At 45.0% G+C, this 21823-nt stretch overlaps 1 protein-coding gene across 2 annotated transcripts; it reads right to left on the minus strand.

Moving 5' to 3' along the window:
• Window positions 1-263: 263 nt before the first annotated feature.
• On the minus strand, window positions 264-21638 carry LOC101133271 (neuroblastoma breakpoint family member 4). Of its 2 annotated transcripts, none has more exons than XM_031016470.3 (15): window positions 21497-21638; window positions 21182-21394; window positions 19672-19771; window positions 18562-18776; window positions 17440-17518; window positions 16360-16571; window positions 14905-14956; window positions 13887-14026; window positions 12852-12903; window positions 11858-12027; window positions 10778-10829; window positions 9874-10046; window positions 6658-6894; window positions 4410-4624; window positions 264-1477 (listed from the first exon to the last, which is right to left on the minus strand). In XM_031016470.3, exons 2-15 carry the CDS (start codon window positions 21357-21359, stop codon window positions 1436-1438), a joined length of 1917 nt encoding a protein of 638 aa, XP_030872330.3. In that variant the 5' UTR covers window positions 21360-21394; window positions 21497-21638; the 3' UTR covers window positions 264-1435. The 2 variants fall into 2 exon arrangements, with proteins under 2 accessions (XP_030872330.3, XP_055209293.2); XM_055353318.2 differs by lacking the exon at window positions 21497-21638 and adding an exon at window positions 14628-14714 and having other exon boundaries at window positions 21182-21413.
• Window positions 21639-21823: the final 185 nt, after the last annotated feature.

Consider the following 21823-nt stretch of genomic DNA (forward strand, 5'->3'; position numbering starts at 1 on the left):
AGGATCTACACAACCCTTCCTAAATAACAAACAAAAGGCACACACACACATGCACACACACACAAACACACAAACAAAACAAATAACATTGACAAAGAAATACAGTAAATACAATCTACTACATATGGTAAATAAGACTAAAATATGGAATACTTTAGAATATAAACAAGTAAATAAGAATGTTTTTATTAATCTATATTCTTATCCATGAAAACCAATAATAAAATAAAAGCTTAAAACATTGTATGTGAAAAATTCACTAGTCCAGGGTGATAGGCAAAAAAATTTAATTAAAGTGATTTAAAACTTAAACATTTTAACTTTAATGGACTAAAATTAATTTTGGATGAAAGTTAAACTTTGGGCAGGGAATGTTCCTTTTTACGACAGAATGCCAGCAAAAACAAGTACATAGTAAAATTTTGAGAAGACAATTTCCAATGTAAAAACATAAATATAATAACTGACACAGGCAGGGGTGATTAATTGATGATAAAATACTCAGAAGAAGATCGTTAGAATACAGGATATTTATACTATTTCAAACCACTTTCCAATTTAATTATAAATAAGGTGTCTTTACAAGGGACAGAGCTCCTAGACCCCTCCTTGACCAAGTGACCATCCTAGTATCACAGCAATGGGGATGGACACACTGGGCCTTCTCTGCCTGCAGATGGGCTGAGGTAGGAAGCTCACAGCATGGACTCTGCAGAGTTCCTGGCAAAATGTTTAGGCTGAATTTAATCATGACGACATTTTCAGATAACTTCAGAATGTAGACCATTGAGCCAGAGAGCTGACCCGTCCTCCACAAACAAGTCCATGTCACCACCATCGATGACAACAACAAAAAGATAAGGAGATGTTTTGGGTTCAAAATGACTAAAAAAGCATAAGCTGCATAGGCTTTTTACTCTTTTTGAACTCAAAATGTCTCTTCTCCTTTTTGTTGTTTTCTTGGTGGTGACATGGACTGTTTGAAGGAGACATGTCAGTTGTCCTGTTCAATGTTCTACATTCTGCAGTTATCTGAGGGTTACCTCCTATGAAACTCAGGCTAAGCGTTTTCAGCAAGAACACGGCATTGCTCATACTCTGCCCTGGCAGAGTCCCGGCTGACACGCTGTCTCCTGCCAGCAGCTGCGGACTCCTGTTCTCTACACGATGGGAATTGAGAAACAGGGCTAACGCCGGTCAATGCTATTTGTCCATCTGGGCATTGGTCTCCCTAGGTATTGATCACAATTGGAGGGGGATGGAATGTGGCTTCTCAAATCAAAGGAGCATAGTGGCTTGAAGTCATCAAGAGCATTCTGTGTCTGAAATTCAATCCTCAGTGAAGGACCCCTGCAATATTGTGTTTGGACTTAAACTTGCTTTGCTGTTTTAGTTGTTTTTATCAAGTGGAAAAGCTGCTTTTTGTGACATTCTTTCATCCTATCATCCTTTGCGTCCTTCCAGCAGTATTTGGTATCTGTAGGGGAGAGAGAGAAAAAAAATCAAATGAGCATTTTTGTCAGGTCCACCTGATGGCTGAGTCTGGAGGGATTGCTAAGCAGTGATATCTCACTGGGCTCTCCTGCTGGGAGGATGAGCTGAAGGGTAAGTCCTGGGCCGTCGGAAGGGGGAAGCACCATCCACAAGTGAGAAGAAAACACTCCTGAACTTCCAGTCAGCCTGGGGTTCAGGATATAAGGACCCCACCTATGCCCAACCAGCAGTGGGCAACATCATCCCCTTTCCTCCTGATCCCCTCTGTCTGGAGCAGAGTGATGGCTTTTCCTCCCAGTGAGCATGTACTCAGCATCAATCATGCATGCCAAGAAACAGAGGGGAGCAGAAGGACAGGAGCCTCTGCAGAGAAACCCACCCCCTTACAACTCCATGTCCTAGTCTTCTAGGGAGAAGCGGGAGGGCCATGGGAAGAACCCTGGATATGAGAAGCAGCAGAAACCTCAGACAACATCCACGTCCAGGTCCACATTTTACAACAGAGGAGTAGTGATGCCTCAGAGGTAAGATGGAACTAAGGCCACATGACTTGCTATTGACAACCCAGGAATTAGAATCCACCCACTAAGGCCTTTCAATAAAGATCGGAGAAAGCGAGAGGAAAGGCTCCAATCTGGAGGTCTCAACAGTCATGAGTGGTGGTTGGGTCACCTTGGCTAGGACAGGAATAAGGTTTTACAGATAAATATGATGGTGCTGCTGTTTCTTTGGTTGGTTAAAAAAATAAAAAATATATATAATTATAAGTTTTTGTCCAAAGGTCATCAGGAAAGAAAGGGAGTTTAAAAAAAGAGACTCAAAATGGAGTTAGCAAAGTGAGAACAGGGACTGTAACCATGGCCCAACTTATTTTCCCTAATGCCCTGACGTTGATTCCACATCTGGTTCCACCTTAAGGCATTTCTAGAAATATTCTCAATATCTAGACCAAGAAAACTCTGAAGTACAAAGTGAAAAGGATTAGTTTGTGTTTTACTACAGTCTCCCGTCCCGCTTATTGTTTTCCCCAAGTACATTATGAGAAAGGTTTCTTTTTAATATTTTATGCCAGTGTGAAGTGAGGCATGAAGAAGTATTCATATACAATCTCTTGCAGCATTTCAGTCTTAATTTGTTATTGTATGCTCTTCAGGACAGGGGGACCAATGAGTTCTCTTTGGGGATTTTGCAGAAGGACAATAATTGACCAAAAGTAAAATTTTCACATTGCAGTGGTGAGACCATTGGTGGGCTATAAAATGGGTGTGGGGAAATGTAAACTGGAAGTTTTATTTTAAAATGCAGAAGAAAATACTAAATTCCACTACATGTAATATGGCAGGTATTATTTCCATACATTAGGTGTTAATATCATGACTATTTCTAACTTATCTTGTATTCAAAATTCAGCAAGTGTGCTTCAAGCAGAGGCTAAAAGTCTAATCTATTAATTTTCTTGTTTTTCTTCTTGATTTTTTTCTATGCTATACGAAGAGTACTATTGAGAGGGGAATACAGATCCCATCAAAGTCTGATAAGAGGCTCAGCCTTTTCTGTGGAGTAGCCACACATATGTGGCACTTCCATGTTGGTAACCTGAGGTCATAGTAGACCAGGGGTCCTTCTGATCTTTAGCCACATATTAGAATCACATGGGAGCATTTTGAAACTACAGATGCTCAGACCACACCCCAGGCCATGTAAGTGAGAATCTCTAAGTGTAAGTTGAAGGCATTCATCTTAATTGAAATCTCACCAGGTGCTTATGACATGGCAGCAGGATTTAGAGATACTAAATGGACCAGCCCAATTTCCCATCATTTTCTTTCCTTTCCCCGTTTATCTCATGATTGGCTTTGTTCCCAGTGGTTCCATGGATTTTAGCCTTCTCTCTGACAATTTCAGTTAAATCTCTGTCTTATCAATTGGGCTGCACCGAAGCAAAGACTGTCCTGTAGACAGATTCTTGTCATCTAGTGTATGCATAAAGCTGGTCCTGGAGTCACTTTTCTCAAAGTTAATTCATAAAATGCTCTCTCATATACAATGGCCTCAAGATTCATCTGACTTGCATTTTAGACCCTTAACTGGACTTGAAAAGTGGAAATGAGAATAAAAAGGAGAGAGGTTAGAATGACGTACCTCATGATGTATGCAGTTTTCAAGTCCTGCCCTCTGCATGTACTTTTGGAGTGATGTCCCTTTAGAATGTCATAAATGTTCCCCAGTTAACATCAGCTCAAGTGAGTCCATGAAGTGAGAACACTGAGACCCTGGCAACTCCATCCACGTTGGCACTAAGCTGCACATCTGGGGCTAAAGACAAACCTGACTCCAGGCCAGTAGGGAACTCCCACCTGGGACCCTGGTTCTAGTTTAGTTTCCTAGGGGGGCTCTTAGTGCTTAGTTTTAACACTTCTCATTCAGAGGAACAAGTGATGATTAAGAGTTGAATTAGTTGTGTTGCTCAAAAGAAGACTCAAGAGGAAAATCTTCGTGTAAATGATGTATTAAAGCAATGATTTCTGCAGAAAGAGGCAATGGAGTTGGGGATGCAGCAAGGAAAGGTAAATTTCCCAAAGGAGTGTGTGATTCCGGGCAAACAACCCTGTGTTCAGCAGCTTAAACTACGTACTTGGATGGGGACAAGGAGGCCTGGCTCTCCTGTGGCCATGAGAGGGACTCTCAAGACAGTAGAAAAAGGAATAGAGCAGAGTTCAGAGAGTAAGGAGGAGATGGGTACAGAAAGGGCCAGTCAGGGTGGGAGCCCATGGGACACAGAGCTAAGACCAGACAGAGGTTAGAGCAGCTGTTGGAGAGAACAAATGGGAGAGGAAAAGCAGTGAGAGAATGAGCTGTCACCATAGACAGAGAAATAAGAAGTGAGTGCAGCTACCAGCCATAGATGTGATTACCTCTGCACTCCCAGCATGCGGGCCAGCGAATCTGAATGCCAGTCTCCACTTGCTGAACGGGAGTCTTCTTCTGATGGTCTTCAGTATCAGGACAAGGGAGGCACGAATTCGGCCAGTGACTTGACGCCCTTGTGTGTTGCTTGCTGAGCCTTCAAGTGCATCATCTTCCAGCTGGGGAGGGTTCTTCATCCCCAGAGAGGGCTCTAAAACTAGCTCTGAAAAGAAAACCACAGCCAATGGGATCCGCTGCCATCCATGATCTTACCGTAACTTTCTCTTCCACCCAGAGGACATCAAATCAGGAAAGAGGCCTTGGACAAGAAAGTCCAAAGGGCGAGGGGAAGCCGATAGAGTCACTTTAATACTTTCTTTTTTGTTGATCTTTCCTACATTACTCAGTAACGACAAGATTGCCAGGAGCCAAAGGCACTGCCAAGTCACAAAAATATTCCAGAAACATAGGATTCAGAAACACAAATAGCTTCCAGGTAGATAAGGCAAAGGCAAGGAAATAACACTGTATGTAGGCTATGCTTTGGGGAGAGAAGAGATTACAAAAATCAAAGTTAAATCAGAACTGGGTTCAAACAGGAGATGGGAATGGAAGGGCCTGGCAGGGTGGCAGCCCATGTGGCACAGAGGTGAGACCAGACATAGGTGACAGCAACTGATGAGAGAGATGAGAGAAAAGAACCAGGAAGACTAAACCTAGAGAATTTACAAAAGTTGCATCATTATATGATCTACTGCATATATATATACACCCTATATAGCATACACACCAGATATACATAGTCACACATAATAGGACAAATGATACAAATGCATGTATCTGTACACATTAATTTAAAGAAAAAAATATAGGGATTGGGAGGGATTGAATGTAAGAGTAGAGTCACTATTCTGGTCCATCGAAATTGGAAAAATAATTGGAGACATGAGAAGAATGAGAAAGAATAGGTGTGGGAGAAACAAATGACCTGGTAGACAGCAGGGAGAAATCACCAGGTGAAGGAAAGTGTTAATGAAACGAAAGGCGTTCACTCTGTCCTCTTACCTGGAGCCTGGTTCAGGCTCCGGACTCCAGGGAAAGTGAGCAAGAGGGAGTGTGTCTGAGCCAGTGGGGTGAGTCTTGGCTGGGGGTGTGAGAATCCACAGAGAAGCAAAAGAGAGTTCAGTGCTAAGAAATCAGTCTAAATAAGTTATCATGGCACGTGTCAGGGACTGCGCATCCCCTGACACTCCCGGAGCACCTTCCATGTGTCCTCTCCACTGGCCCAGATGGTGCTCATTATCTCACGCAACCCTCCCTCCCCCTGAGGACAGGGGTTCCCTCATTCCTCAGCTGAGGGCATCGCCTGACAGATGAGCACCAGGCAGCCCCAGGGGCTCCAGGAGGAGATATTGAGTGGGATGGAGAGTGAGAATGAACACGACCCAGGATTTTAAGGTAATCTGAGCAGAAATGGATCCCTGTGAGACGGAAACTGAGGACATGGCCACGGACATGAGTGGAGAATGTGAACTAAATGGAATTTCAGAAAAGAGACTGATGTGAACACTTTCCATGTGAAAGTTGCCCTTTTATTTCAGAAAAAGCAGAAAAAACAGCAGAAGAAGCTGGACATGTCAGGAGACTGAGTGTGGGCCCAGGATTTACACTGTTACTCAATGTGCCTCATAGGTTGTTATTGAAAGTGCCTGACAGGGGAAAATTGGCTTCATGAGGGATGGGGAAGGAGAGGAAGAAAACTGGCAGAGGAGTCTGTGTGAGAAAGGAAAGGAAGAGGGGCCCTAGAAAGCAGAGATCTTCATAACTGCTCTGCCTCAGAGGAGACATCGTCCGTGAAGTCACTTGCTAAGTGTAAATTTAGCAGAAAGACAAAAGGATTAGATAACACCTACTCATAGGTTTATTGGGCAATTCTTATGGAATCAGGCCCTTTGGAGATTATCATTGCAGGTAGATATTATTCTTCAGGTATCTTAGATGAGGGAACAGAGATATAAATAGCAAAAAGACAAAAGCCTGGGCCAAAGTCAACAAGCAGAAAGTGGCAAACCCAGGTCCTGAGAGCAGATTTGGTCCTAAGCTCCAGGCCTTTGCTCACCTCACTGGGTTGGAGCACCATGGATTTCAACTTGACCCTGAGGAAACATGGGAGGCCCCATTCTCTCCTCCACCCACAGCACCGTCGTGACCACCAACACCTGGATTAGAGTTTCATGACGCCGTTTCCTTCCCTACCTTGGAAGGGCCATTGGTTCCCAGAATCAGCATTGGCTGAGAGGCTGCAGGTGGTGGAGGAAAGGCCCCGCTGGGGCAAGCCGTTCCCACAGTGGAACCCTTGATCCAGCTGTAGTCGCAGACAAATGGGCACCAGGGTGCTTGGTTCCAGCTGTGCCTGTGAAACTTGCACCTCTGACCGGTGGTGGCTCAAGTCTCCACTCCAAGTCCCTTGGGGACAGGCCGCCTCGGTGGGGGCTGAAAGGAGAAGGGGCTTCAGTAGGAACAATCTCAGTTTTCCCTTTGTTAAGTCATCCCAGAACACCCATCCCTGATGTCCCTGCTCTCAGTAAAGCCACCCAGTGACCCACGGCACACAGACAGACATCATGTAAATGCAGGTGACGTCACCTCTCCTGCCTGTGCCTGGGGACGCTGACATGGTAGGGGCCCAGGCTGGGGTGTCCCTGAGGTGAAAAACCTCTGCTTCAGCCCAGAGGGCTTTGGATTGTCTAACAAGACCATCCCGATTATTCTGTTACTATTCATCTCTTTCCTGTGCCCAGAGGGAAAGTTCTAGAGAGGCCTCAGAGCACAGGAGAGGAATGGTTATTTTTCTCCACACACAGGGGTGTAAGAACGGGTCAAGGGTTAGAGCTGCGAGGCTTTGAGAAAGAACCACGAAAAAGGGGGCTGGGATGCTACAGACCAAACACTAAGTCAGGCAAACTTTTCTGGGTTCGGGGACATTTTGAATTTCCCATTGACTATAATGGTTTGACCCCCTACCCACACATATCCATCCTCTTGCCATATAGTGGGTGTCAGCAGACATAGGCAATGTAGGAGAGGGACCAGTCCCTTCCTGCAAATTCAGGGGCCACAAGTGCTACAGATCAGCAAGTGCGGTTCCTTAGGAAGGCAACACAGGACACGATCCTCACATTACCCACTCCTCCAGTGGGGTTCGGGTGGCACCCCTTAAACAAATTGTTTCCATTTCCACAGGGAGAGGAATACACATTCTGAGTGGACTAAGAAAAGACTTCCAATGACCTCACGCCAGTCCAGGTCGGGCTCAGGATGGGGACGGGGCCTGCAGACCGGATCCACGTTGCTGTGGGGCTCCTCTCTCTCCTCCCCTCTCCACATCTTCATTCTCTCCAAGGTTTTCTAAGTTTTCTTAAAAATGCCTCATTGTTCTCAGCTCCAACATGGAGATGCCACTGCCCACTTGGGCGTGTCCCTTGATCCCTGAATGGTTTATAGCAGGACAGAGCTTGCTTGCAAAGGGGCAGGGCATACAGCAGGTGCAAGGTCAGTGTGTATTTTAATTGTTTCATGAATCCCTGTGATGCTAGAAAAGCATTTGCTTTTTTGAAACTCAGGGAGAAATGCAAAATGGGAAAGGGGCTGGTCCCAGTATGAAAGGCACTTACTGACCAAAATAGAATAGAGGCCAACATTTTTGTTGCTAGTCTCTTTCTTTGTGTGTGTGTGACACAGGGTCTCACTTTGTTGCTCAGGCTGGAGTGCAGTGGTGCAATCGTGGCTCACTGCAGCCTCAACTAACCAGGCTCAGGTGATCCTTCCACCTCAGCCTCCCAAAAAGCTGGGACTACAGGTGTGTACCCCCATACTCTGCTAATTTTTTTTTTACAGATATGGTTTCACCATGTTACCCACACTGGTCTCAAACTCCTGAGCTCATGCGATCCCCCTCCTTAGCCTCCCAAAGTGCTGGAATTACAGGCGTGAATCAACACACCTGGCATTTTTGCTAATCTCGTTACAACATAATCCAATATACTGGGGGACATCACAGAGTTCCTTGCTCTTACTAGAAGATAATGTAATGGGTAAAACCCCCAACAATCCACATGAAATTCCCAGAATTGAAGTAAAAAAAAAAAGAGAATGAGTAAGAAGAAATGAAAATTGGATTTTCTTTTTACACATCCTGTGAAGCTGCTATCTCAAGGGGCGATTGCTCAGAGGAAGGGTTTTCTGGACCTCATGGGGACAGGAACCACTCTGCTTTGCTCATCGGTTAGGCCAGAGCCTCATGAGGGACACTAGTTGTCGATGGTTTTCATGAGAATAGAGCACTGAGACCAAAACTTGATTGACACTACAAACCCACACTTGGAGAAAACCACTGGAGCTCTGCAGAGGATGCAAGCCCGGCCACACATAAAGGAAGGGTCGCTGGACTGCGTCAGTGGAGGGAAGACACCTCAGAGGAAGTAGAGCCGCAGTCCCAAACCTTTTTGGCACCAGGGATTGGTTTCATGGAAGACCATTTTTCAGGCACCAGGTTGGGGGGATGGTTTTGGGATGATTCAAGCACATTCCATTTACTGTGCACTTCATTTCTATAAATATTATATTGGAATATATAATGAAATAATTATACAACTCACCATAATGCAGAATCAGTGGGAGCCCTAAGATTGTTTTCCTGCAACTAGATGGTCTCTCCTGGGGGTGACAGTTACTGGGAGACAGTGACAGATCATCAGGCATTAGATTCTCGTAAGGAAAACACAATCTAGATTGCTGGCATGCACAATTCACAATAGAGTTCGAGCTCCTATGAGAATCTAATGCCACTGCTGATCTGACAGGAGGTGGAATCCAGGCTGAAATGCTCTCCCACCGCTCACCTCCTGCTCTGCAGTCCAGTTCCTAACAGGTCATGGACCCATAATGGCCCATGGCCCCAGGGCTGGGGATCCCTGAAGAAGAGAATCTAGCTTGGGACACAGGAATCATGAAACAGGCCTCCAAATAATTGGGCAAAACTCCCAACATATGTGGATGGCCAGAGAAGAGATAAGGACATGGAATTAGCAAGATAATTTCAGAAAAGAGAGATGCCCTATCTTAAAGAAGGAGGTCTGTTACACAGATTTCTCCAACTGAGCTACTGTGGCCAGGAATTTGCCATAAGCCCTCACCACTCCCTTCTCTGGCCTGTTTTGATAGCCAAAGCCTGCTCCTGTGAGAAGGAGCCAGGTGACAGAGGAGGCACTTGGAACAGGAGAAGAGGAAGTTCTACCCAGTGGATGTCTGTGCTTAAAACTGGATCCAAGAGCCAGATTCAAAACAAGCTCAGTGTATAGAGCCTGCTGCAGAGATGGTCTGTCTCAGCTGCACAAGTTGCAGGAAACAAAACATACAGAGGCTGCCTGGGAGGACAGTGGAGCTTTGTGACCTCCAGGGTGAAGTACTCACAGGCTACATCCAGAGCAGAGCAGGCAAGCTGATCCTCCAATGAGGACAAGGTGCTGCTATAAGGCTGGTGACAGTCAGACACGTCATGGTGAACCGAGGGAGTCAAGTAAACTTCATTCACAGAGTCCTCTGGGACTTCCTGCTCCTTCACCTCTGGCAGCTCCTGGCTGAGCCTGGGGTAAAGAAGACAGAAGATAAACACCAGAGAGAACCAACACCCAGCTGGTTCTATAGGGAGGCCCTTAGGAAGGCCCAGAGGAAGCAAAGTACATTCCCCTGAGAGAGATACAACCATCCTTCCCTGTCTCAAGTAGGAGACAGAGCACGACAGGCTCTCAGTGCACTGGGCAGGCAATGAGCTAGGGAGGAAGCAGATGGAGTGATCCCTGTGGGGAACTGCCAGGACACAGTGCATTCGGCACTTTTGCATCCATTTTGTTGAAATTAGCGTCAGTGGCCAAATGAATACAGGCTCTTGAGTCTTCACAGAGTTCCTGTATCCTCAACAGCTCTTGTTCTCAACATTGTAGCATGGCATGATTTATTTTCATTCACTTCCCTGCTATCGAATACTTGCAAACATGGTAATGCCAAAGAGGCAGACATCAGATGTGCAATTCAACTTCACTTTAAGCAAAAAGGACAGAAAAGGGGACTGCAGAAAATGTCTGTGAGTGATCAGTTCAACAGAGTCAACTGAATGCAGATTAGACGAATTGAAAGGAATTAATAAGGAGGAACTAGAAATACAGGTGTACAATGAAAAGAGTCAACCTTATGAATATGGCATTTCATGGTTGGCTGAACAGATGCAACAGGTATATTCAGCACACTCTGATTTTCCCTGCATCTGAGACTCCAGATATCAACACTGAATTAACTGTTCAGGATTCCTCAGAGTTACCTGGGGCATGGTGGGCTTTGGTCTTCTATCTCCTCTTGATCCTTTTTAATTTCTGTAAATAAATTCACAAAGGGACAGACAGATTAAGCAGGTTCTCCTATACACATAAACAATCCACTGTGCAATCCTAACATAGAAACGTCAGTTTCCTCAGTGGGAGCACAGGACACTGTGAGAGAAATATTCCAGGAGGCCTGAGGTCCTGTCATGAGAGAGATGCCTTGGTTTTCTTCCCTGGGCCTAGGAATGCAATCTCCCTGTTCTGGTAGATCATTATCCCAACATCATCTGTCCTGATTTTGTGCAAATAGTTATGCAAATTTTTCACACCAGCTGAAGGCAAATACCCCAGCTGCTTTCTAGAAGGAAAACTGCAATATTCAGCTTTCAGTCATCAAATACTCATGTTGTTCATGGTTACAAGGATTTTAGACACTGAAACTAGAATGTAGGAGGGAATCTACAGACCCTTGAATGAAAATGAATCTTTGGTGATACAAAGAGACATTGGCTATTCGTGACATCTAGGAGTGACAAGGCCCAATCTTGTTTCTAGAAACATAACAAAAGGTAATGGACTGCTCAGCTAAAACAGGATAACATCAAAGACATAGAGAATGAGGCTAGGTTCTTTGAAACCTGGGTAATATCTTTAATGAAAAGTAGACAAAAATGCCACAGGCGTTGGGCAGGCATAGAATCTCATAGGACATGGTTGGGGAAAGGAACTTGTATGGAACATGATAGCTGGCAAGACAAATCTTATTCAGATTAAGAGGCCTGACAGACACCTGTTGGGCATGTGCTGCATAGGTTGGTGTGAATTTGTCAATGTCGTGACAGTGGGTGCAGGGTGACACAGGCATGGTCTGAGATGAGGAAGAGAGCAAAGCTCACTGACCCACCCCTGTCTGTGCTTCCAACTTGATTTTTGATGCTGATGCAAATCATCCTGTGTCTGTGAGTCACGCCCACACCAATGACACATCTCAGTCCAGCCAGGGGTGTGAAGTGCAAGGATTACGGAGTCTACCTGGGACACCAATTGGAGATTTATCATGTTCACAATGGAGTACTCACTGTCTACAAGAGCCAAGCTGACTTGCTTGTCTTCAAAAGAGTACAAAGTGCTCCAATAAGGGTGGTAGGAGGGAGTCAGGTCAGGAAGGATGGAAGGAGTCAAGCAACATCCATCCAGTGACTCCTGGGGGATTTCATGCTTGTCCACTCTCAGCGGTCCCCTGCTGAGCCTGTAGGGTAAGAAGGACTAAAGATTAATCCAAGGAGTTTCAGAGCCCTAGCTGGATTTCACGTGAGGCATGAGGGAGTGATCGCAGAAAACAAATTGGTCAACCCATTAAAGAGTTAAATATTCTCCTCTTCTTGGTGGGCACAGTGTGGTTGCCATGGGTAGGTTGCAATACAGAGAGAGGGAAAGAGAGAGATGAGAGAGAGAGAAGCATCAGGTGCTCAGCAAAGTAGCCAGATTATGATTTTCTGAGGAAGGAGACTGAGTCTCTCTGCATGGTAGAGTCGTGACTTACTGAATATCATGTCCCATAACAGTGGTTTCATTCCTTTCTTTTAAATGATGTTAAATTTTATGTGTAGTGGCCAAGTAAACGTAGGTTTTGAGGCATAATCATATCCCCCAAATCGCATGTCATCAAGTCCTCTTTCTCTCAATATTGTGCATGGTATAACAATATTTTTTTCTACCTAATTTCCTTGCCTTGAAATGCTCACCACTGTGCTAATGCAAAACCAGCAGAAAGCAGATATGCATCTGAGGCTGGTTGACACCATAAGAAGAAGATACTTCCTTTAAGGAAATCTGTGTGACTGATCAGTTGTTCACAAGGTCAAGTGGTTTGATGTACTGAACTTGAGAAGTTAATAAGAAATGGCAAACATTAAAAGTTTCACAATGAAAATGTAAAACATGGTTAAAAAGGATCACTTCCGGTTGGCTGAAGGGATGAATTAGGTATATTCAGGACTTTCTGGTTTTCTCTGGAGATGAGTTTCACAGATATCACCCCTGAATAGACAGCCCCTGATTTTTCTCAATTACCTGGGAGCAACTGTTTCTTGTCCTTTCACCTCTTCAAGATCGTTTTGCCTTTCTGTAAATAAATTAAGAGAAGACCAGCCAGATGAACTTGATCACATTCACACATGCACAACCTTGTGTCCAAATCTACATAGGGGCATAAATATACGCAGTGCGAGAACAGGCTGTTGTGAGAGAAACTTTCCAGGAGGTCTCAGGGTGAGCCTTGTGAGAAGTCACTAGGTTTGCTTTCCTGAGTCATGGAGCAAATCTCCCTGATCTGACAGGTCATCATCACAGTCCCTTCTGTCTTGAGTCACAGCAAACTGTTAACCATATCCTGTTTACTAACAGATCCTGGGGATCTACTTTAATGCTTCCTAGCAGGTTACTGCAGTATTCAGCATGTTTCCTTCTGATAAGCTGTTGTCAGTGTTTTTGTAGAATTTGCATTTAGAGGGACAGATTAAATCAAAAGAATCTCTAATGCTACATGGAAACATTGGCCTTTCATATGGCAGAGAGTTCCAGGGCCCGGCCTCCTTTCAGAGAAACATACCAAATTTAATAGTGGTGTTCATGTTCTGGTACTCAGAGACTTCTTAGCTAAGACAAGCCTACTAAAAGGGGAGGGAGTCTAGCCTGAGAGAAGTGAACGAGGGAAATGACAGCTCCAAGAATATCGATAAGGCTGCCAGTGGCCTTGGACAGGCAGAGAAACTCAGGTTGTTTGGGAGGGAAAATTAGATTTCATGTGAGATGACAGATTAAATCTAAATCAGGAGGACTGGTGGATACGTCCTGCACCCAGGCTGCAGAGGTGGGTATGAATTTGTCAGGTCAACCTTGGGTACAGTGATCTGCCAATGGGGCAACGATGAAAGACAATGTGTGGTTTTGGACTAGAATGGAGCAAAACTCTGACTTATAGGATGCATTCCTTCAAACTCAATCCTAGAGCCTGGTTCTAACCAGTATATAAGCATAGAGTCTTCCTGAAGGTATGACATCCATCATTATGGACAAATTGTGGGGCGCAAAGAATAGGGAGCCTACCGAGGAAGCCAAGTGGGGTTTCATCCCATTTGGGATTGGAGTAATCCCTGGCAACATCCTGAGCGGAGCAAACTTTCTGTTCATTCAATGCCAAGAAAGAGACTTCACGATGCCGGTAAGAGTTGGACTTGTCATGGTGTCTAGAATGAGACAAAACACATTTCTCTGGCAAGTCCTGCAGGACTCCCTTCTCTTCAGAATCCTGCAGCTTTCTGATGAGCCAGGTAGGGTAGAACAACAGAAGGTTAGACCAAGACAGATTCAACACCATAGTATCTCAGGTGATTTGATAGGACACAAAGGGAGTGGTCACAGAAAGCAAAGGGGGGTCTCCTCCAAGAGAGAAAAATCTATCCTTCTAAATGTGGGGTGGAGTGTGACTGTCCTGGAGACAGAGCAAACATGAGCAGCAGGTGCTCAGTGCACTTGCCACAAACGAGCGGCTGCAGGAGGACCCAGACTCTCCCTGTAAACTAGCATCAAGCATCATGACTTGCAGCACTGAGAACTAACCTGGGACTTCACTTCCTTTACACAAATTGCGTTGACATTACATGCAGCATCCAAGCGAACACAGCTCTTGAGGCATTCCCAACACACAGATCCTGTGTTTTTAAGGTCCCCTTTTATTTTCAATATTTTGACATAATATGAAATTTTTATTTTTAATTTTCTCGATTGCATTCAAATACTTGCCAACATGCTGTCACAAAATATACAGAAAGCATATATGCATCTCACCCTGGATTAGCCACATGGGAGACCACAGGTGAGATCAGGAAATCCCTGAGGTTGGTCAGTTCACCTGGTTCAAGTGATTGTCGGTTCCTATGCTCAAGAGGTATTAAGAAGTTGAAACCTATTCAAGTACCACAATAAAGAAGACAACATTGTTAAAGGGGTAATTTTGCCCTTGGATGAATGGATGAGACAGTTCTATTCGTCACTTCCTATTTTCCCTTGATCCGTGGTGTCCAGATGTCACTATTGAACGAACAGCCCACAAATCCACAGTTACCTGGGGGGCACTGGCGCTTTCCCCTCCTCCTCCTCATGATCATTTTGATTTTCTGTAAACAAATTCAGAAGAGCAGGTCACAGTAAGGAAATCACACAAGAGCAAATAAGTGTCCAGTCATAGCACAAGAACATAAATATCCTCAGTGTAAGAATGTGACATTTTGACAGGATCATTCTGACTTATTTTCAGAAGTAGATGTGCCTGCTTTCCAGAACCATAGGACAAAATCTCCCTCATCTGGTAGATCATAATCACCTATCCTCTGACCTAAGTCTGTGCGAACAATTAAACAAAACTTTTTCCCCAAGATTTTCAAAAATTGCCCTAACCACTCTCCAGAAGTGTTGTTGCAATACTGATTTATCTCATCATATATCATGGTCAACGAATGGTTAGAGAAATTTGTATAGGAGACTGAACTGATGGATAAATTATAACAATCCTTGCATAAAAAAGAGTCTGCGGTGCTACACAGAAACATTGACCACTCATGGGGTGAAGAACTCAGGACCCAGCCTCGTTTAGGGAAACTTATAAGCAAGATAAAGGTAGAAGTGTTTATGTCCTGCTTTCAAGGTGACTGCTTAGCTGGGACAAGCTGACCTAAAGGAGACCAAGCCTGGGGCCGAGAACAGTGAATCCAGAGAAACATCTCCAATTACACAGGCAAGACTGTCAGTGGCCTGTGACAGGCATAGAAACTCCATGGACATTGTTCAGGGACACAAATCATTATTGCATGTGACAAGAGACATAGGAACCGAGCCAGGAGGCCTGACAGATACCTCCTGTACACAGGTGGCTATGACTTTGTCACACCTGCCTGTGGTCCAGTATGCTAATATTGGGGCCAGGAAGACAAAGTCCATGCCATGGGCCCAGGAGGAGAGGAATGTTCTCTGACCCTCAAATAACTGTGTTTAATATTCCATCATAGTTTCTCTCTTTCTTTCTTTTCTTTTCCTTCTCTCCCTTTCTTTCTTTCCTTTCTTTCTTTTTCTTCCTTTCCTCTCTTTCTCTCTCTCTCTTCTCTCTCTCTCTCTCTCTCTGTTTCTTTCTTTTTCTTTTTTTGAGACACAGCCTCACTCTGTCACTCAGGCTGGAGTGCAATTGTGGCTCACTGCAGCCTCTACTTCCTGGGCTCAGGTGATTCTCCCGCCTCTGCTGCCTGGGTAGTTGGGATGACAGGCATGCACCACCATGCCTGGCTAGTTTTTCATGTTTTTTGTAAAGATGGGTTTCCTCACATTTCCCAAGCTGGTCTTGAACTCCTGAACTCAAGTGATTCACCCACCTGGGCCTCCCAAAGTGCTGGGATTATAGGTGTGAGCCACCGCCCCCGGCTCCACTATACTTTGTGATTCAAACCAATATGTATGTATACAGTCTGTCCTCAGAATTGATCTTCCTCAGCCTAGACAGAGCTAGGAGGGACAAAAATAGAGAGGCTACCTGGGAGAATGTTTAGAGCTTCCTCCTCTTCATCATGAGGGTGTTCACTCTCTACAACCAGAGCAGAGTCAACTTCGTGTTCCTCAAATGTGATTTTGGTGCTCCTGTGAGGCTGGTTGGAGTTAGAAGGGTTGTAAATATTTGAAGAAGTGACAGCACATTCCTCCAGTGAGTCCTGAGGGACTTCCTTTTCCTCAGTCTTCTGCACCTCCCTGATGAACCCAGTGGGATAGAGATGACAGAAGATTAATCCAAAAGGCATTGCACCCCAAGAAGTCCTAGGTGGTTTTGAAAGGAGGCTTAAGAGAGTGGTCCCAGAATGCAAAGGAGAGGTTCCTTTTAAGAGGGAACAGGCAATCCTTTTCTGTCTGCAACAGAGCGTGGCTGCCATGGGAACCAGAGAGGAAGACAGCAGCTAGTGATCATTGCACTGGGCAGATAGGAGCTGAGGAGGACGAAGACTCAGCTGTGTCTGTATGGTACAGTCTTGACAGCACACACAGAGAACCAAAAACAGCTGCCACATGGTGTGTCTAAGCTGGGTTGTAGTTAACATACTGTGGCCACGGCTATACAGGCATTTGAGCCATTGTAGACTTCAGAGATGGTGTGCCTTCTAGATTTTTTTAAAATTTTAATATTGTGACATGAAATGTAAATTTTTTTGTCTAGGTCCTATACTTTGTGTTCAACTTTGCTGGGTGCTTCCTGTTTCCTCTGCTTGTTGCCTCTCTGCTATTTATCTTTCCTAAAAAGAACCTAAAGACAACGGTGTAGAAAGCAGCTTTACATCTCATCCTGGCTTTCACTACAGGGGAGAACAGGTCTCCTCTGTGTGTGCAGGAAGTCCCTAGGGATGGGAGTTCATCTAGGGTCATGCTTACAGGCACCAGGAAGACAATGGACAAGCACGTTAATGGGGCTATTTCCTTGTTGGGTGAGCACATGAAATCAGTGCACTCTGCAGCTTTCTTTATCCTGCCTCTGGAATCTGTGACTACCTTCACCTCCCTTTTATTCTTTCTGAGACCTTTTTCATATTTTACCAGCCATTACCCGCTCCTGATTATTCAGTGTTACCTGGGGGCAGGTGATTCCTGTACTTTCTCAACCTCCTCGTCTTTGTCGTCTTCATCCTCATCTTCATCTTCATCATTTTCTGCAAATACAGATGTGTCCATTGAAATATTTCCCATTTCACCCACTGCAAGCACAGTGAGCCCTATGTGCACAGGGACATAAACATCTATATGTATAAGTCCACACTGTGCTGAAAGCTCTCATGTTTTATCTCTAAAAAAATGCCCTGACATGTTTTCCTGATCCATGAGGCAATGCGTTTCTGATCTGGAGGGTCACCATCAAGATGTGGCCAAATATTGAAAAGACCTTTTCCTCTTCATATCACTGGAGGCTTGCCCAGCCTCTCTCTGAACTTCAGCAGCTGTCTCCCCAATCCTGCCACAGATCTGATTCCCATGCACAGGCTCTGTATCCTGTCACAGTTCGCATTTAGAACCTATATCTTTCTCTTCGAACAGGACAAACAACCTTGTCCCACAGTATTCCATACACTAGGGACTTCATGGGCCCTCCAAGTGGCTTCCACTGTGTTAACCGGGGACCATCTCTCCATGGGGAGTGCTCCAGTCTAAACCACTTCCTACCACCAAATGCCACCACATCAAGTGCCTTCTCCAACACCACACAGCAAGGGGCTTTATCTCATTGTGAAATATAGTCATAAGTGTTCCCACATTTGAATGCAAGAGACAATTTGTTTGCTTTTACAGATTTAGAGACAGAAACCCAGGAAGGATAAATTAATCAGTTGCCCACAGTTGCTAAAGACATTGCTGAAGATAGATCCTGGGAACATTCATTCTTAGTCCAGGGCTCCTTTCACTCTAAAAGCTGCTTCCTGTCACAGCCTCCTTCCTGTTCTTTAAAACTGGACGGATGCTGCCTCTTGCTCTAAAGACCACATTCCATCAAGAAAGGAGGATACATTTGCCATTCTGTAACCTCCACCCCATGGGTTTCCCATCTCTGCTCCCACCCAAGAAATTCTGATCATGTCATGGCCACAAAAGTTTACTGGAAAGAAACACTACCCATACAATTGTCATTGTGGAGGTGTGGAGGTCTGGGGACTTTCATAAGCCTGAAGCTGTGTGTCATCAGGGCCCATGGCCACCTTACCTGGGCTCAGCTTGTGAACAAGGTGCTCTGCCAGCCTGTGCCCCTCAGCCAGCTGCTCTCGGAGGTCCTGACCCTGGGACTTGTCAGGGTCATCAGGAGTGAGGAGGGTTTTCAGATGCTTGTTCAGCCAGCGGGAGGCATCTCTCCCTTCCCGTAACTTCTCCCGTAACTGGGTCAGCTCTTTTGCCTGAGAGTGAACCAGGGCTTTATACTGCCTAAAGTGAGATAGTAGAGGACATTTAATAATGGAAAGGGATGAGTGATCAGTTCTAATATCGCAACAGAGGTTTCTGTGAGAATGTCCTCAAGGAGACCTCCAAGCAGAAGGTCAGAACATGTTTGGGGAAATGTCTGTGGCCAAGAGAAAGAAGAATATATACACACACACACACACACACACACACATATATACAAACATACACACACACATACACACACACACACACACACAGCCTTCTGATGTATGAGAGAGTGCTTCTGTAAGATCCTCACAGATGTTCCATTCATCTTTTTCTTCTGTAAACAAAAGTTAGTGTCTTCCTAAATCAGTTCCACAAGGATGTCCTTTCAGTTCCTCACTTTGGCCATGGGCATCTCTATGTGAAAATTCACATAGCGCATCTTGCAGTGACTAGATACAAAGCCATGCACAGAAATGTGGCCAGGTGCAGATGGGGTGAATTGGAAAGATGAAAGAAGAAAAGAATGACAGTGTTAAGAAGGCAATATTGATCGAACAAATGAAACGCCACAGTCAGTCAAGAGGTGATTCTGACTAAGAGTAAAGGTGGTGGTGATCGCACACCATTCTGAGTATCCTAAATGCTTCTGAGTGGTTCACTTTTTTTGGTTTATTTTGTGTTATGCAGATTTTACCTCAACAATTAGTGGTTTTAAGAAGAGAAAACAAGGCTTAAGAAACAACTACAACCCATAACTTACTAAGATGACTGTTCTCTGTTTTATAAATATTTGTGTGACACGTGCCTGCCATGTAAATGCCTGCCGTTGTCCTGGCCCAGCTCAGCTCTTAGTTCTCCCAGCTGAGTTGCTGCACTTCAGAGATTCACACCCCTGCCCATCTGCCTGCCCCCAACGGGGCCCGCTCACCTGAGCTCCTCAGCTTGCCTGAGCTTCTCTGCCAGCTTCTCCATGGACTGCAGTTCATCCCTCAGCATGGAGTCTATGATGTCTTTGTACTCTTCACACTCTGAGAAAAGACAGACATGCCTGCCTCAGTGGAAGGTGGGACATGCTGCTGGGGTCACTGCCTATAGGGCAGGCGGCACCATCCATCCCAAGGACGAAAGCAGCTCCAGTACCAGGCTCCAGGCAGGCATTTCCACATCTTTATTTATCAACCTCCCAACTTTCTGGCATCTGATACTCCCCAACTCAGGGATGGGGAGAAAGAAACACAAGGGCACATCAAGTAACTTGACAAGATGATTCACCTGGAAGAAGGCGGAGTCAGAATTCACAGCCCCTGAGGTCTGACTCTGAATCCTGGGCCACTTTCCCAAGCCTTGCGGCCTCTCCTGTAAAACACTGCACTGGTGCATGAAGTAGTGATTTTCTATACAGTCAGGAAGGCCCTAGGACTATGGGACCCAAAGTTTCCCTTGTACTGGGAATTTCAAGTGCGAATATGTCAAACATTGAAAAAATCATATCTGGATATAATTGCATAAAATATGAGGCACAAGACCGTAAGGCTATAAGAGAAATATGCCCAAATACTAATAAAGTTTGAATTAAGTTAGAAATAGTAGAATGAAGAACTAATAGATAGTGTTTACTCTGTTCCAAGAACTGTTCTAGGAAATTTACAAGAAATAGGTCATGTAATTCATTGCCGTAATTTACAGAGGTAGGTATTATTATAGTACTCAATGAGCAGATGAGGAAACTGAGGCACAGAGAAGATAGGCAACTTGGATGGAGCCCGGGAGACTGGCCCAGGGTCCCTGCTCTGCACACTACACTGCTACTTCCACAATGTCTTATGTGCCATCTTTCTTCCTCTTCAGGAATAAGAGCCTGTGTCCCAGGAAGCAGCACTTCCCTCTCACCGGGACACTCCCTGCTTTGAAGGGTGTCACAGATATCACAGTTTCTGTTAGGGGCAGTCTCCTCTTTAAGCTCCTTAGAGTGGGCACTCTGTACAGTTGCCATGTTTCCCCCAGGGTGCCCTGGATGGAGCTCTGCCTATTGGGCCTCAAAGAAGCTTGAACTGAATGGAAGTTCATTAGTCCCAGACATTTACACCAACAGACCAGATGTTACTTGTCTGTAGAACCTTATATGGTACAGAGAGGATTCTCATAAACATGATTTAGCCTCTTACTGAGGAAAACAGGTGGTTCTGTGCCTGTGTCAGAAGACAATAAGTAGGATTTTAACTCTAGTCCCACCTCACACCAGACTGCCAATGTGGAAAAGTTGCTAAATACTTTGTGCCTCTGTTTTCCATGTTTAACAAAATGAGGTTAAAACATCCACTTCTATTTTCCTAGAAGTCTGGGAAGGATGAAATTGATTTCGATGAAAAGACCGTTCAGTTTCTCAGAACACAGGTGATCATTCATCACGTTCATCATTGTGAATCTATAGAACTTACTGTATTTCTTCAGCTGGTTGGCCAGGGAGTAGGCAGTAGCTTGAGTTATAAGGAATTTCTCTTTGAGGTCTCGGAACTGCTGGTTGCTCTCTGCCAGCTGGGAGCACAGTTCCTGGTTGATTTCTAGGATGTTCATCTCTGCCCTCTCGCTGGACAAAGGGTCGGCAGATACCACCATGCTGACGTTTGTGGCAGAAGAGGTAGAGCCAGGGACTGGGGAGAAGAAACCCAGACACATGATGGGTCAAAAACTAGTGAAATCAATTAGGTTTAATCAGGACTGAGAGATGACAATTACTGGAATTGTTAACTTACAGTTGAGAAAAAGTTGATGAACACGCCACAACACTTTAGAGTCCTTAACTGCAAAAACAGGGACCAGGATGCCTGAGCTCAGAGCTGAAGGCACTGCCTGTAGCTCCGACTCTGACAAGAGTGAGGGAGGTAGCAGCCAGCGTACCAGGTAACGGCCTGCAGTTGCAATAACAGAATTAGAAGGTGGGGGTGTCATGGAATCTTAGAAACCCTGCATTCCAATTGGCCAGGCTGTGCTGAAACACTAGGCCCCCTGGTCTCACCTGAGGGTCACTGATGGGGACCATTTCTTTAGCAGTCACTCTCAGTGTTTGTGCACCCTTGTGA

Source organism: Gorilla gorilla, chromosome 1, assembly GCF_029281585.2.
Source record: "Gorilla gorilla gorilla isolate KB3781 chromosome 1, NHGRI_mGorGor1-v2.1_pri, whole genome shotgun sequence".
Lineage (NCBI taxonomy): Eukaryota > Metazoa > Chordata > Mammalia > Primates > Hominidae > Gorilla > Gorilla gorilla.

What these genes read in the sequence shown, in the direction of transcription:
- LOC101133271 (XM_055353318.2), bottom strand. Translation starts at nt 21,359, where the DNA reads ATGGTGGTATCTGCCGACCCTTTGTCCAGCGAGAGGGCAGAGATGAAC. An exon ending in CAGGAATCACCTGCCCCCAG is followed by an intron (nt 16,572 to 17,439) that starts GTAACACTGAAT and finishes TGGGTTCATCAG; the next exon opens with GGAGGTGCAGAAGACTGAGG. An exon ending in CAGCTTGGCTCTTGTAGACA is followed by an intron (nt 10,830 to 11,857) that starts GTGAGTACTCCA and finishes ATTTATTTACAG; the next exon opens with AAATTAAAAAGGATCAAGAG.